Raw genomic sequence first — 16,232 nt, 5'->3', positions numbered from 1 at the left:
ACAAATATGTCACCTTGTTTTGAGCTGTAATCGTAATTCCCTCTTTGGCCAATCAGTGTTATTTTGAATCCTGGAATGCAGCCGTGAGATGCATCCTTCCCCAGTTTTTGGCAAAACTCATCAAGTAAACAAACATTGTAGCGCCCCCTTAGGCCAGGCGGTGTAATTATGAAAATGCCGGAACGGAAAACGGTGGTGTCCGGATATTGTCGATATTATCGATCATCATAGGGGACAATAAAATGTAACTTGGAGAGCCTTGTTTAAACCAGACAGCATACATATTCCTTCTTCATTATCTTTGTTTCGATCTTTAATTGTAGCGCTCTGTCATATTTAATTAATTCTACTCTGTCCTGTGTCCTAATCTTATATAATTTTATATCAAAGCCCATATTGAATATCCCTCCGTGTGGACGGAAATAGACGGGATTACCATCCTGCGTTTATATTCTCTTTGGAGAAACCTTTCGCCCCTAATTCCACTGACGTATCCATGGCAACGGCTTGTGCTGTTGATCATCCAAGGCAAGATGGCTGAAGAGGAGAAGGTATCGGCGGTGAGTGCAAAGCTACAGTGTTTGTATCCTCTAACGTTGCACGAGTGAACATGAAGTCGCCTCTGGGTATAGCAATAGTTGATGCTTTCTTGTATAAACGTAACGTGTGTAATGTTGCCTACGTCTACTGCTAACCAGCATTAGCTGCCTAACATTGGCTAGCTAACCTAACGTTAAGTCGGAGCTAAGTTAATTAGGGTATAGGTTAGGTAACTTGCCTTGCACTCTGTCTCTAATCTCACTTCTTCAACAGCACACTAGTAGACAACTTGCTAGCTATCAAATAGCAAGTTGGCAGCAAGAATGCTTTATGTTAACAGCTAACTGTTGCATTGCAACCGAACATTATTGGCTAATGTTAGCCCATGCTTTTTAGATAATAGCTGCAGCTCTGCGGTAAATTAACTGAGGCTGGCTTTGTAACAAACCCAGCTCAGTTGCGTGAAATCACATTAGGAGTGTGATGATTTTTTCTCTAACGTCACGAACTGGACTCGAAAGCAACAAGTGAACCAAATGAGAAAAATTAGAACGAATGTCTTCTCGCGCATGCGTGCATGCGGCTACATACAAGATACAAGTCAATAGAAATGTTATTTGATCAAATATATAGCCAAAACATATCACCAAGAGAATTGTAAAGTTGACCTATATTTGAGCTCATTATGCCGATCAGACATTGTCACACTGCACACTTTAAAAATGGGAACAGCATACATGTGATGCATTTAGTAGCCATTTGGTGTGAGCTACGTTACTTAATTAACTTGGCATGACTGAGAACTCAAGTTTGTCCAGACGAGACAAAAATAGTTCAGTAGGAATTCCACTGACTTAAGTGCAAGTTGGGCCCAAATGGCAGCGATAGGTAACTGATTGAATTTTGAAAAAGAAAGAACAAAGTACCAGAGAGGATTTGACTGGTTTAGACCGATGTATTAGACCTATCTTAAAAGAAACAAATTTTAATTTATTTACTAAAAAAAAAAATGTAGGAGAATCAAAATATTTTTCCAATACTTATGATTATTCTATAAAGCTATCACAGGTGGAATATAGCCACATCACCTTGAAAAAGAGCACAGCTACAGCCCAACCAATGTGATTAAGTGTTGACTCACATAAGGCAGAAAATTGTTGTTGCACTGCTCTCTCTTGATTTGCTCTTTAAGCTCTACACCAACAGTTCACCAGCTACAGTAGTCCACTCCTTCTCATTTTTACCTTTAATACATAATGAGGTGCTAAGGGATCGTTCAGAAGCTTGCAGCACCAATGACTGAATCTCCTAATACACAATCTTTGATTTATTTATTTATCTTTAGGGCTATTCCTAAAGCAGTCTATGTACTCCTACTGCACCAGGGAGAAAAACAAAGCAAATAGCCTATTTATTATTTACAGGCTTTTTTCCTGCACAGATACTGAAAACTCTATTAAATGCCCAACTTCACTCATTCCTGTCTAGAAACGCCCTGCCATGTCCGTAATGAAATACACTACACTGAATTGGTTCTGAGTAGCTGTAAATGCATTATTATGCAGATGATACTGTACTCAATATTTTGTCATCCTCTGTAACCCAGGCTGTCTCAGTACAGAACAAAGAAAATACAACAATGTGTTCTTATTCGTCCTTGACTATGGGAACATGATTTAATACGCATAGGCCTACAGCAGATTACACTCTCAAACCTTTGGGTACGACTTATCACAGTGCACTCCATTGTAATACTGTTGATGCATTCAGAGGACACTGTAATCTGTATCAGAAAGTAGTCTTGCTGTTTCTGACCTCAAGAAGGAGACAGTATTGCTCGTTGGTGATTTATAAGCCTCTCTGTTCACAAACTACTGCATAATACCTCAGTGGCCTATACCTTATCCATTCACCAGCTATTGGACCCACTCTCAAGAGAGGCGATTCATCTCAAATGAGTTATGTAAAACTGCTTTCAGTTTTCATGCAGCACACAACTTTAATGAAATCCAACACACTTTTGGACTTTGTGATTCCACTGGGCCTTTTTAAGGTTACAGCGTATGGTTCTACAACTTACAGGCAACTTGTCTCTCTTTTTCTCTCTCTCTGTATTTTCATATTCGCGTGTATGTGTTTATACATACATACATACATACATACATACATACATACATACAGTACATACTGTATATACATATGCATGCACACAAATGTCATATATGTACGTTCTGAATAGTTTTGTATTATTTTATTTTTGTGTTTATATATTTGTTATATTTCAGCTCCCAGTAGCTACTGAGCCCAAGAAACGCCGGGCCCCTAAAGGTACAGTAAATGTGTTATTACTAGCATGTCTCCTCACTCATTTTTTTTTTTTTTATTAAGCTCACAATTATTTTTGACCAAACCCATTAGTTTTATTAGCAGATTTCCAACCGTATCAAGAACTGCACCCGTAAGATGATGAACTAAATCCCCACGTTGGTCTTTCACTGGTTAAGGGTATTAACAAAATGGGTTTTGAGCTAATCTTCCTGCAGAGGTCACCCTCACTCTTCCTGCTGCCGTCCCTAACTAGGAGAAGCTGTGCATATTCTGAGCCATGTTCCAGATGTTTCTCTGTGTGGAAAATATTTATTATACTGTTAATCATTCAGGATATTTTGCCATCATATTTATGGCCTCATTTTCAATTAACCAGTTAAGTCTGCACCCACCATTTGCATAGTATACAAGCATTTACTATGATTTGAGGAGAAAAATCAAGTTGAAAAGATGATAGTAGATGTATTGAGTGATGAAGTAGTCTAAAGAAAGAAAGAAAGTAAAGATTGTTGTTTTAAATGGTTGATATAATGGAAGTGTATGGGCCTAGTACTGAAAGCTCCTTAAGTCCAATTACAGTAATTTTCTATTCTGCCTATGTCTGTGACACCTTACAGGTATATATAACTATTGAAGAGAAAAAGAATCATAAAAGAGATAAAAAATAATTACAGTCTGAAAAAGCTGTATAAAAGTATAAAGTAGGACAAAGTATACAACAAAAGTTGAGTACAAAGATTTGAGTATAAAGAATGTAGGAGCAGATGGCACACAAGTAAATGAGCAATGACTTCAATAAAAAAAAATGTGGAACATACCTTTAAAGATATGAACTGTAGCAAGCAGCGAGTTAAAAAAAAAAAAAAACAGTGGTAATGAGGTGCACTGAATACAAAGTATTTCATAGCTCCTGTTATAGTGACATGTGGCATCATCAACACCACATATGAAAATAATTAGCAATTAAAGTAAAGTACGTTGTGTGAAGTGTGAAATGAGGACACACCTGCCCCAATGAATCCATCAGTTTAAAGTTGGCATGCAATTTAGATGAAGTTTGGTCCAAAGAACAACAATAAGTCGCTGAAATTTGAGCAAGAACTGAAGCACATTGTTCTCCAAGCACACTAATAACTGCGTGTATTGTAATAATTGTGCATAATGTAATGAAAAGCCAGAAAACTCAATTTAATAAAATGGCCATAATGTACTCAATTCATACTTGTACTCAATTCATAATGTAATAATGAACATGAAATGTAATAAAGAATTATATAATGTATACATGAAAGTTATTACATTATGTATCCAGTTTTTTAATGTTTCATGGACACCATTACATAAGGTGCTTCCGTTATATTTTTTAACATTTTGCGCAGTGCAGTTATTACATTATGAGCTGCTAAACACCCCAAAGGTCTCTTGCTTTTGTGTTCTAAAGTTTTTGTGGCAAAACTTCCAACTAACTAATTTTCATCTTATTTTTCATGATATTCTCCCCATGTGTCTTTTGATCTCAGCATGCCTCTCCTCTGCTCTTATCCCCTTTTAACAGATGGTTAAAGCGCATGGAAGGCAAATCTGTCTTAGCATTAGCCAGATCATACACAACAATGAGATAAATCCACCATTTTTGGGATGAAGTTTTTCACAGGGCTATATTTAGGAGACCCCATGCTGTGCTCCTCTTCCTTGCTCCTTTCTACCCTCCTTTCACAGTTGCAGGAATACATGACACACATGTATCCCCGCTCTCCTCTACAAATCTGCCCAGCTTTGTATATGTGGACATTGGAGTGCCACAGGGCCACAGCTGAAACCCAGAGACAAGAATATTATTGCTGTCTCAGCAGGAGGAAAGCGGATTAAGTGGCTACAAATAGGGCCATTCCGAATCTTGATGCGGCAAATGTGTGAAGCCCATGCAGTTTGCCACTCAGCAATGGAGAGGATTTTTGTGAAGTGGTTGGAAAAAGGCTCTGGCTCCGGTTCTGGCTGCGAATCAACACAGCACTGCTTTAAGGGCTGACAGATAAAAACAGAAGGCAGCTTTAGTGTAAATCACACTGTATTTATACACAGGCAGGTCATTAATAATATCCCCCAATGTCAGTAGCAGTCTCAAAGCCTAGTTCTTCATTTCACATTGCCTTGAATCCTATTTTTATCCTCAGAGGGAAGGTAGTAGGTGCAAGATAACAGGATTACCAGAATCAAACTCACTCGATTTGGAATTACAATTGCTGCCTCCTGAAATGAAATGTTGTACTCTATTGGGAAGAAGACTTGGAGCATTGTGGTTTGGTTCTTGGGGTTACCTAACCCTTCTAAAGCTGGCTTTGTATTGCTCATTCCCTCAGCCTCCCTCTTTCTGTCTGTCTATATACCCTCTCTGTTCTGTCACAAGCACCTGGCTTGCTAGAGACACTGTTGCCTTGGCAACGAGGAGAATATCTTAACCTGCCTAGACATTAAAAGGGAGACAGAGAAAAGTCCCTGTTTGTAACTAAAAACTTGCTAACAAGCTGACATTTACAGCGTGGCTGGTGAATTGATTATAGTTTAGCCTGAGGTTTTTGGTTGATGTGTTAACATCAGTGTTAACTGTCAGATCAAAGACTTGGTATTGACTGCAAAAGGAGGGAGCTTTCAGGATTATATATTCTTCTATCAAATGAAAAAAGACTGTAAACTGAAATAGTCTAAATAGACATATTTTTATTGTAAACATGTTGTTTGTAAGTAAAAACTTGCTAACGAGCTGGCATTTACCGTGTGCCTGGTGAATTGATTTATGTTTAGTCTGTGGTTTTTTGTTGAAGTGTTACATCTGTTTTAACTGTCAGATCAGAGACTTGCTATTGACTGCAAAAGGAGGGCGCTTTCAGGATTATATATTCCGCTATGAAGTAAAAAAAAAAAAAAAGACATCATCTGAACTGTGAAGTGTAGTAAGATGAAAAGTCCCAGAATTTCAAAGTATATTCTCTTCCTCCCAGCTCCAGAGCTTCCCATTCTGGAGAGGAGGAACTGGCTCATCCACCAGCACTATATCCGCAAAGACTATGAGACCTGTAAGGTGAGGAACCCCCGTCCCTCCGTCCTCCCCGTGGTGTAGCCAGTCATTACCTGCCGTCTGTGTTCAGCGTTGGTCAGATTGACCTTTTCATGAGCACAGACGAGATGAAGATAATGAATGCCTGGCAACTAGACGGCTCCTGCTAACACTGTACTTTACAATTCCCTTATTCCACTGCATTAACCTGTGTATTCCCATATGAAAGTGTGGTAGGTACACGATAATACATTTACTGAAATGAATACTTAATGAAATCTCCCTAGCACATGCATCTACTTTCAAGGGTCTAACAACAAAATGTAAGTGTAAGATGTGTTACTGGGGTCCTCCTCCTCCCTTTATCTCAGGAAACCTAATATATGTAAAATGATTAGAGATGTAATCTTCACTTTAAGTCTGTTAAGATGCAGGTGCAGAAAAACAGTATGCTATTCTTCTTTATCTGTCAGAAATACATTAAATCTGACTTGGTTGCGATTGCAAGTTGTGTAGAAAGTGAAACAAATCTGGGTTACTATTCTGCAGGGCATTAGATATTCATCTTCCCAGGCTTAGTAGCAAACAGTTTTTGCAATATTCCTATTACAATTATGTTGCAACTAACATCATACTTTGGAAATTGTTTCCCTTTTTGTGTCAACCCTAGGCAATCATCAAAGACCAGCTGCAGGAGACCAGTGGGATGTGTGAATATGCCATATATGTTCAAGGTAAGCCACGGTTTTCATAATCACCATTCCTCCTCACATATTTAGCATGTAGAATTATAATTACAGCTATAACAAAAAAGGGTTCTGTGGATTTCGACACCCATGCCTCCCAATGCATCATTACCTCCCCAAAATCTGCTCTCTGGACCCCTTGCTGTGCCTTAGATTTTTAATGTGTTTGTTTAACTCCTCTCCATGCAGATGAAAATCCCTTCTTTCTGTGGTGTTTTTTTGTCTTGCCACAGCACTAATCTTGCGTCTGGAGGGGAAGATCCAGCAGTCCCTGGAGCTGTTCCAGAGCTGTGCCATCCTCAATCCCAGCAGCCCTGACAATCTCAAGCAAGTGGCCAGATCGCTGTGAGTACGCTGCCCACGCACAAGACGACAGACGAGACGAGACACACATACGGAAAAGTACAGTGATAATAACTAAACCGAACGCCAATAGTGGGCTGAAGACATTTTTATACTGTAGGGCAAAATTAATCCATTTGCCATTACTGTTAAATATTTTTCACCGTTACATTTTAACAATTACTATTCAGTGTCCAGTGATTAAGTTGGGTTAATTTGTCATTTGAGTTATTATTATTTTTTCTTTCTCTAGTTTTCTGCTGGGAAAGCACAAGGCAGCAATTGAGTTCTATCATGAAGCTGCGAGGCTCAACGAGAAAGACTGGGTAAAGGAAAAGAACCATTTTTGTATTGAGTTGCTACTTTGTCTAAAAAATAGTACGGGAAAATGAACAGGCATCTTCCACTCTAAATGCGCATCATGAAAGTAAATTTCTCTCCACAAATTTTCTCCACATTTAGAAAACGGGAAAACGCCCAGACTCAAGTTCATTTTCCCTCTTGTACAACGGCTTATCAACAAAGAACATAAGGTTTTCCAAAACCCCTACAGCTTAGGCTTGTTAGCTTTGCAAAATTAAAACTTCTGGCTTGTGATATCTCTGTTTCCCCAGTAACCTGTGAGTGTCTGGCTAATACCTAAAACACAACCACTCCCACGTGCTTGCAAGCTTTTCTGTGACTAAAGTTGCCCACAGTTGGCAGTGTCTGACAGTGTTTTTGTCAACATAGACTGCTCATCTTTTCATTGTCTACAAAACATCATCAAGATTATTCTTCCAAACACATTGAGGGCTGTTCAGACTATGAAGGCTGCAGACAGGAGTGGCAACAATATGTGCTGAACTAGTCAGACAGGATCAGTAATCACTCATACAGTATATTGTAGAAATTAGCACTATACCCTATTACTATGCTCACCTTGCAGTTAATTACTGTGGAATATGTATTCCACAGAGCCGTTGTATAATACAACTACAGAGTTAACCCAGCCTTTATCCAGTCCTAATGAGTTTAGTGTGTGCCAACGCTGCATGTATAATTTGATCTTTTCTTACCTCAGGAGATCAGCCATAATCTGGGTGTGTGCTATTCCTTCGTAAAGGACTTCAGAAGTGTGAGTACACTCATTTCACCAACAATATTCACACTGTCCACACAGTCTTGCCCCAGTAATTTGATCACAGATCTTTCCTGTCTCTCCCAGGCTGAGGAGCATCTAAACATGGCTCTCCAGTTAAACAAACACGACAGGACTTTCATGACGCTTGGGAAGGTTCATTTGCTGGCTGGAGACTCTGACAAGGCCATTGAAGTTTATAAGAGTGCAGTGGAGTAAGTAGAGTTACAATGTCGACAATGTAAAAAAGGCATGAGGCAGAATTTCTTATGTAAAAATGTTACATTTGGAGAGGAGGAAGACATCCTAGCCCCACAATCAGAAAAACTGAGTTTTTTATTTAAATTAACCACCTGTTTAATTATTTCATACTACACTGGAAGGCCATACTGTAGAGGGATGACTCCTAATGATCATCATTTAGGAACGTATGATTGCAATACCTTGAAATTATTGCATTTCAAGGTCAGGCAGTTGGAAGTGTTTACCAAAGCATCGTTTTTTCATAGAAAGCCAAATAGTACGGAAACCGTCTGAATGTTAATAATTGCACAACCGCAGCATACCAATTTTCTTCATAGTGAAATTCATTTTAGAGACTATAAAAGATTACGGTAACATAAATGTATTTCTGAAAAGAAGAAAAGGAAGATGGTTACTTCCAAGGGCTTCTCTTTCTTAAATCACTTTAATTACGAGGGCAAGTAATTTGATGTATTTCTTTTTTCCTGTCATTATAGCTTATTTCAGTAAGTGTTCCTTCCAATTTCACAGAAAGTTCTACCCAAGGTTTTTTACAGTTCACTATAAATTTAGTTCGTTTCTAGTCCTGTTCGCATGCTGAATATTTAAACCATTTAAGCAGTGGTGTAAATAAGGAAATGACAGTCAGTGTCTATAATAGACTTCATTATGGCTACCTCCTGTTGGGGGTAAATGAATTAATCAAGTGCCCCAACACTGGTGTTGCTTTTAATGAGACGAACCACTGTGAGTCTTATTTTAATGCCTATCTCTCTCTCTGCACTCCTCCTTCTCTTCTCTACAGTCTTTTCTTTAAGCCACATCGTCCCCCACAGGTCATAATTAATATTCCACAATTATGCTGAATCAAACCCCGATTGAATAATCAGCATATTCCCCAGAATATCAACTATGTTTGCTTGAGAATAAGTGCAGGCATTAAATGTAATTACAGGCATAGATAAAGTGACATTTTTCATTCGAGGTATCTTATCCTCAATCCAGGTACTCTCCAGAAAATACTGAACTGCTGACTACTCTTGGTCTGCTCTTTCTGCAGGTGGGTTAATTTTTATACAACCTTTTCAGTCAAAAGAATGTGTGCAACAGAGGCAAGCACTATTAACATTTGTCATGGGGATTATTCTTAAAAGGAGATGTGGCATTTAGATGTCGGACAGAAGCATTTAAAAAGGAATGGATTATGTACTTATCTGTGTTCCATTTTCTCAGCTTGGGAAATACCAAAAAGCATTTGAGCACCTTGGGAACGCCCTTACTTTTGACCCTAACAACTATACGGTAAGTGGGTACTTCAACAACCAATATGCTGTAGTATGCTTGTTTTGCTACTGAGCTACCTGAAGGCAATGCACTGGACTTCTGTCAAAACAATGTAGTCATAATAGAAATTCACTCATTCACTCTCAGGTGGTGCAGTCTGTCTTTCATCATGTCAGGTTTCAAAGGGTGCTTCTTCCTCTAATATCTCTCTAAACACTGTGTTTATTCCCAGGCCATCTTGGCTGCAGGAAGTATGATGCAGACCCATGGCGACTTTGATGTGGCCATGAACAAGTACCGGGTGGCAGCGTGCGCCGTGCCGGAGAGCCCCCCTCTCTGGAACAACATCGGCATGTGCTTCTTTGGCAAGAAGAAATACGTAGCTGTGAGTAATGCTGATTCTTCATGAATCTAGGACAGAATGAAGATACTGTACCTTTCTAAACAATTGAAGCTGCTGAAGTGTTTCATTCATTCAATAGTGCATTATAACTCTTGTTTCGTACTTCACAGAGGACTATCGCTATTACAGTAGTCCATTGTGAAAGCAAGTACCAGTCTGCCACAAAGACATCCAGAAGAAGATCCAACTTCTAACCACCCAAACTAAAACCACACTTTGGGGCTACTGTTTGTATAGCAGCAATAATTGTTGTTATGCAATATGCTCGAATTATCACACAGCATCACAATTGATATGGCAGCAATACACAAATAAAGGAACCCTGTACTTCATTAACTTTTTTACCACAATTCGGTTGCCATGGGCCCATGCTCTTTAAGAGTCAAACTCAACTGGAGCAACAGGTAGCAAGACACTACACTCCTCTATGTTTGGGTGCTATGAAACTTTATTGAGCAGTATCTAACTGATAGAAAGAAGTAAAAGTTGTATTATTGTGAAAATGGAACTAACTATAAATCTTCACATTTTAGCTGCAATTTTATTCTCCTGTAATCCTCTTTGTATGCAAATGAGTTTTGATGATGTCAAACAAACTCTGTTTGCATGGACTGCTGCCATATATGGTGATGTAGCATAATCTTTCTGTGATGGTAAAATACACATACAAAGCGCATTATTGCATAAACAGTGCTTCTATGAATATATGTAATATGCTAGAAGCTATGTTTGCTTTTGGGTCAGCTAACGTTAACTAGCAAACCAGGTAGCCTAACGTTACTGTAATCTCCATAGAAGAGATTAAGGCAGCTGATCAGTTAGGGAGCCAGAGAGCTGAAATCACATGCAAATAAATACATTGCCAATTAATGCGGTCCATATGTCACAGCCACAAATGTACCATGGTACTGCACAGAATCTGTAGAATTTGTTTTCAATTGTTACAAATGGCATCATATATTATTAAGCTACTTGCCTAACAGCCCTGTCAGCAGTTGACTCTCTGCTGTCTTCATTCCTCTCCTAGGCCATCAGCTGCCTGAAGCGGGCCCATTACTTGTCTCCATTTGATTGGAAAGTGTTGTACAACCTGGGTCTGGTGCACCTGACCATGCAGCAGTACGCCTCTGCCTTCCACTTCCTCAGCGCAGCTGTCAACCTGAACCCCCGCATGGGGGAGCTCTACATGTTGCTGGCAGGTACTGAGTCAGACAGCCATGGAAATAGAACAAATCAGGACAGAATCAGGCCTTCAAAGAACAACTTGCTATTTTGCAGCAAGAAGATTGGCAGTTTCACTTCAGTGTATCCAGTAGTTTGCTATTGTGCATTCACTCTACACTTTATCACACTGTGTTTATTTAGTGGATTCAACAAACTGCCTGCATCATCTCTAAAGTGTTAGCATTATTCACTGTAGCACACTGAACACTGGGCACGTCGTCAAACTTATTGGTGAAAAAGTCGCTCCTTCTTTTTAACTGTAAGACCACCTATAGCAGGCAACCCAAGTGACTAGCTGTATTAGCTGAGGCATGTTCAACAAGGCATTTGGGAAACACTGTTGCATGGAATATTAAGCCACAGTCGAATGCTTGTTGAACATGTATGTTAAAGTCTTTACTAGACTTTGTAGCAATACAATGCTGTTTTGAAATGTAATATTTCAAATAAATGTAATTTTGTGTGCCAACATTTATTCAAAGCCTCATACCTGATATAATTTTAGAATGATATTGAATTGTATAGTCAAAACAGTACCTTATGTTCACCATGACCTACTTCCCTAGGCAGCTTACTGATCTAGGCATATGTTCTTGGCTAACGTTATGTTTTGTTGGCAAACATTTGCTTGCATTCACAAACAAAATGCCTGGCTGAACTCTCATCTGCTCTTGGATTTGATGAAAAAAAAAATCATTCAGTTAAAGTTTATTTTAACACCTGTCTCCATCATACTCATTCTCCCCAGTGGCCCTGACCAATTTGGATGATGTAGAGAACGCCACCAGATCATATGAACAAGCTGTGGCTCTAGATGAGTGAGTCTGTCTTCCATCTTACCTTGAATGTATTTTGAAAAGGACTTAATCTTTGTCTGAGTTTGAGACCGTATTGAATTGTTGAGTCTTTTCTTTGCGGTGATCAACTTCTTACAGGTCCAACCCTCTGGTTAACCTGAACTTTGCCATCTTACTCTACAATCATGGTGACAAGAAGGGAGCTCTGGAGCAGTATCAGGAAATGGAGAGGAAAGTCAACGTGCTCCGAGACAGCAGTAGCAACATTGAGTTTGATCCTGAGGTACTTGGACCCAATTGCTCTTGATGTCTGATTGCCCATTTTAAAAGTCATTTCTTGTTTCCTCATCCTACCTCTGTCTGTCTGTCACGAACAGCTAATGGACATGGCTCAGAAGATGGGTGCTGCCCTGCAGGTGGCAGACAATCTGGTGTGGACTAAACCAGCCAAGGACTCCAAGTCGAAACCCCGCTCTGCAGCAACCACCAAGACCCCCGGTGCCCCCCTTGGCACGAACCAGGCTCTGGGCCAGGCCATGTCTTCTGCCGCAAGCTACAACAAGAACATGCAGCTACAAACAGGTACAGCCTGGGGGTTACTAGTTACTAGCTACTAGTTTGTTGCTACAAAATGAAAGCAAAGTGACTGCTTTATAGTACTAGATGGCAGTAAATTGGCTCAGTCAAGGCCAGGACTCATCAGGATATCATAAATATCTCTCTTAATTCTTAATTGCTCAGCTTGTATTGGGTTTGTGCTCAGAGTATTAATCTTTCATCTAAGCAGTCCAATATCACAGTGGCAGTCACAGCTTCCACCTCTCTCCATTAAACCGTAGCCTAATTCTTCAAATAAATGAGAACTTTTAAACTTCTTCTCACTGTGTAATCGCTGTCTCTCGCCTGTCTTAATATTGCCTACCCCTCCTCCCTCAGCATGCACCTTTTGTCTGACTGCTCAATAGGAGATTGACTAAACGGTGTTTTGATTTTGGTCACATGGGCTAAAGCAAAATGGAATGCATCATCCTTAGTAACATAGAAGGTCAGAAGTGTGGAAAAAGCATACAGGTAAGCTATTAAATCCAAGGCTGTTCAGCGATGGTTGAAGTGGATTATAGCTCTCACATTGAAAGGCAAGTGGCAGGGAGTGCTTTGCTTCACTGGAGCCGATGGGCTATGTTTTGCCACACATTTGTTTAGCTGTTAACAATAGCACAGGTATTTTAGAAGAGTGCATTCATGTTCACTGGCAGACTTTTTTAAAAAAGGTACACAGCGCGGCCGATCCAGCTGCTTTCTAAAATTCCACGACCAGTTGTAGGAGGCAGCTGTGAATACACAAATACACTCTGTATAATGATACCGATTCTATATTTACAATGTACAATCGTGTCATTGGCAGAGATACTGGCTGTTCAAAGGGCAGGTTGTGTGTATTCGCCGGTCTCGGTATCTGTAGCCCAGTAGGCTATGGGTCAACTGCTCTGTTAATTGCTTTGTTGTAGGTCAAGACTGGTCCTTTGTTTGTTATATCGGCTATAGCAGGGGCAGATCTGAAGGTTCCTGCCTTTCAGGCGCTGTAAAAATACCATTATATATGTTCCGGGCTTTAGTCGGGATGGAGCTCAGGAAAACCATTTACCCCTCAGACTTGGTTTGGGTTCGGACAGAAATCTCATTAGCTCGGGTCAAGGAGGGCTTGAAGAGCTATCCAGAGCATCATTTGCACTGATTAACATAATGTAAATCTTAAATCTTATCTGCTGTATCAAATCTGGCATATTTGTTTTGCAGCCATACAGAAGTCCCGTACTAATCGTCTGTGTATCTTGTTGTTCCAACGACCCTAAAGCTTTTCTTATTTACAGGAGCCACCAAAGCCCCCTCCATGCCCCTTGAGCCAGAGCCCGATGTGGAGAGTGCGCCCAGCCCGCCCAGCGACCCCCCCGGCTCCCCTGAACCTGAGGAGTCGGACACCCCCAAACCCAAAACCTCAAAGAGTAAAGCTTAGATGGAGGAAACGAATTAGCTCGGAAGCAACAATCAGCTCTGTCACAGGTCACTCTCACGTTATGGAAGCAGATGAAGGTTACTGGACACCAACCAAGCTCTTCCTGGTTTTCTGTCTCAAGAGTTTTATGAGTTTTAGATATAAAGCCTTGAGTTATAGGCTTCTGTTTTAGGTTTGTGGTGCACAGCAGTTTCATGTCCTACACTAGAATTTATTTCAACTTGAAAAGGGCAAGGGCAAAGTCATACCTGTCTGTGCATTTTTTCTTACCGCGCCCTCCATGAATATGGAATGTCAAATACATCATTTCACACTTTTTGTAACCAAAGTTGTATTCTTGCCACACGTCCACTACATTCCTCCACACTGATTCAACGATCAGGTGTTTCTTGTAGAATTTGTTTTGTTTGTGTCAGATGAGGTGTGCATACCAGGATCAGTTCCAGTAGGTGTTGCAGAATGGCTCGTATGTGACTATTTATGTGATGATATATGGACAGTTGGGCTGAAGTTGCAAGTATAATAGTTATTTTTTAAGTGAGCTGAGCAATAAGGCCAAATGATGAATTTTCATTTTATTTACATGTCTAGCATTAGGGATGCACCGATACCGATACTGGTATCGGTATCGATGCCGATACCAGGCTAAAATGGAATATCGGTATCGGAGATTTTACCCAAGACTAAAATCTGATACCGAAAGCCATGAGTAACATGTAAGAAATAAAAGCAAACTGTCTTGATTTTATGCATTTGTGGCACATAGAACCCTGTATTTCTCAAACAGAGGGAAAAACAAGGATTTTATCTCAATAATTTTGTCCATTGACCCCAAACTAAGGAAATAAGCCTGCACTGTTCAGTAAAAGTAATGGATCGGATCGGTACTCAGTATCGGCCGATACTTAAACTTTCATACTCGTAATCGGTATCGGCATTGAAAAAGTGGCATCGGTGCATCCCTATCTAGCATGGTGGCAGTCCTGCAGCTGTGAGGAGCCGCTGCAGCTACATGAATGTAAAGGAAACGCTGTGACAATCACTGCTAAAATACAGAGGCATGGCCATTTTGAGTCATAGGATATGGCTTGATTGTATGATAGGGCTCTTTTTTGAGGATTATGGAATGTAAATAGTGCATGCATGCTTTTATATGTGGATAAATGTTATGTTTATATAGAGGTGTGTATTTATTATAATTAAATAGAGTCATAAAAGAAAACAGTTGCCTTGTTCCTTTATTTTGGCTAGAGTTAATTGCAGTTACTGTGTTATTGTATTGAACTGTACCTAATCACAAAGGTTACTCAATACAGCAGCCACCAACAGGGGGCAGTATTGTGTAAGAGCTTTCAGAGTCTATTATCTAGCACAGTATTCATGTTCTTCACCAGCAGCAATAACAACTTTATGGTAAATAAACTTCCATCCTCCCATGCTGGTGTTGAAATTGCCAACATAGTTGATCTTGGAAGGAATTTTGCCTTTAAGCTGATAGTGGAGAATATGGTTGTAAAATTAAACTAAATCATCAACAGTGCAATGTGTTTTCTCATGGACATTATGCCTACAATAATTTGATATGATACAACCAAGCCAATAATCAAGCCAAATGGTAATTCAGTCATGGTCAACATCTAGCATGGGTAGAGGGGAAAAAATGGAATGAAATGAGGAATACTGTTTTGGTTTAAAACGGGCCTTAATAAATGATTTCCTCTGAAGATCACATGAATATTATTATTATTTATGTATGAATTATAATGTGGGTGGAGCTATTTGTATGTATTATTCAAGGATATTCATGAAATGGGTACCGTTACAAAATCTAGATTAGGATACACAGGAATATGCTGAACTTTTTAGGGGACATTTAAATATCAGCATTTCTCTGCAGGCACAAATCTTTCTGAACTACTGACAAACTGTGGAAGCTCCATAAGCTCAAAGTGGACAGTTTTACTTTTCCACAGAGTTTGTCTGTGATTACTAGGAAGAAGAACTCGATGGTCACACTGAATGTGGCTTTGCAGTGGTTAGTTGCTTTCTAGATTGATCATAATGTCTAAAAGTAGTTCCAGATTGAACAAAGTGTCAAATAATAGGATATTGACTAAGCAGCTTTTTGAGATCACC

General features: G+C 39.7%; 1 protein-coding gene across 1 annotated transcript; it reads left to right on the top strand.

Annotated features, from left to right (window-relative positions):
- The first annotated feature begins 528 nt into the window (after window positions 1-528).
- Window positions 529-15,312, top strand: bbs4 (Bardet-Biedl syndrome 4). Its single transcript, XM_071922468.2, has 16 exons — window positions 529-560; window positions 2,826-2,868; window positions 5,868-5,947; window positions 6,594-6,657; window positions 6,903-7,014; window positions 7,265-7,337; window positions 8,075-8,128; window positions 8,219-8,346; window positions 9,380-9,434; window positions 9,608-9,676; window positions 9,891-10,043; window positions 11,089-11,260; window positions 12,034-12,103; window positions 12,221-12,365; window positions 12,460-12,664; window positions 13,954-15,312. The coding sequence occupies exons 1-16, from the start codon at window positions 534-536 to the stop codon at window positions 14,094-14,096; spliced, it is 1,593 nt and encodes a 530-aa protein (XP_071778569.2). The 5' UTR covers window positions 529-533; the 3' UTR covers window positions 14,097-15,312.
- Window positions 15,313-16,232: the final 920 nt, after the last annotated feature.

Source organism: Centroberyx gerrardi, chromosome 1 (genome assembly GCF_048128805.1).
Source record: "Centroberyx gerrardi isolate f3 chromosome 1, fCenGer3.hap1.cur.20231027, whole genome shotgun sequence".
In the NCBI taxonomy this organism is placed as follows: domain Eukaryota; kingdom Metazoa; phylum Chordata; class Actinopteri; order Beryciformes; family Berycidae; genus Centroberyx; species Centroberyx gerrardi.
This window is presented reverse-complemented; position numbering and strand designations above follow the sequence as displayed.

What these genes read in the sequence shown, in the direction of transcription:
- bbs4 (XM_071922468.2), top strand. Translation starts at nt 534, where the DNA reads ATGGCTGAAGAGGAGAAGGTATCGGCG. An exon ending in AAGAGGAGAAGGTATCGGCG is followed by an intron (nt 561 to 2,825) that starts GTGAGTGCAAAG and finishes GTTATATTTCAG; the next exon opens with CTCCCAGTAGCTACTGAGCC. An exon ending in GGCTCAACGAGAAAGACTGG is followed by an intron (nt 7,338 to 8,074) that starts GTAAAGGAAAAG and finishes TTCTTACCTCAG; the next exon opens with GAGATCAGCCATAATCTGGG.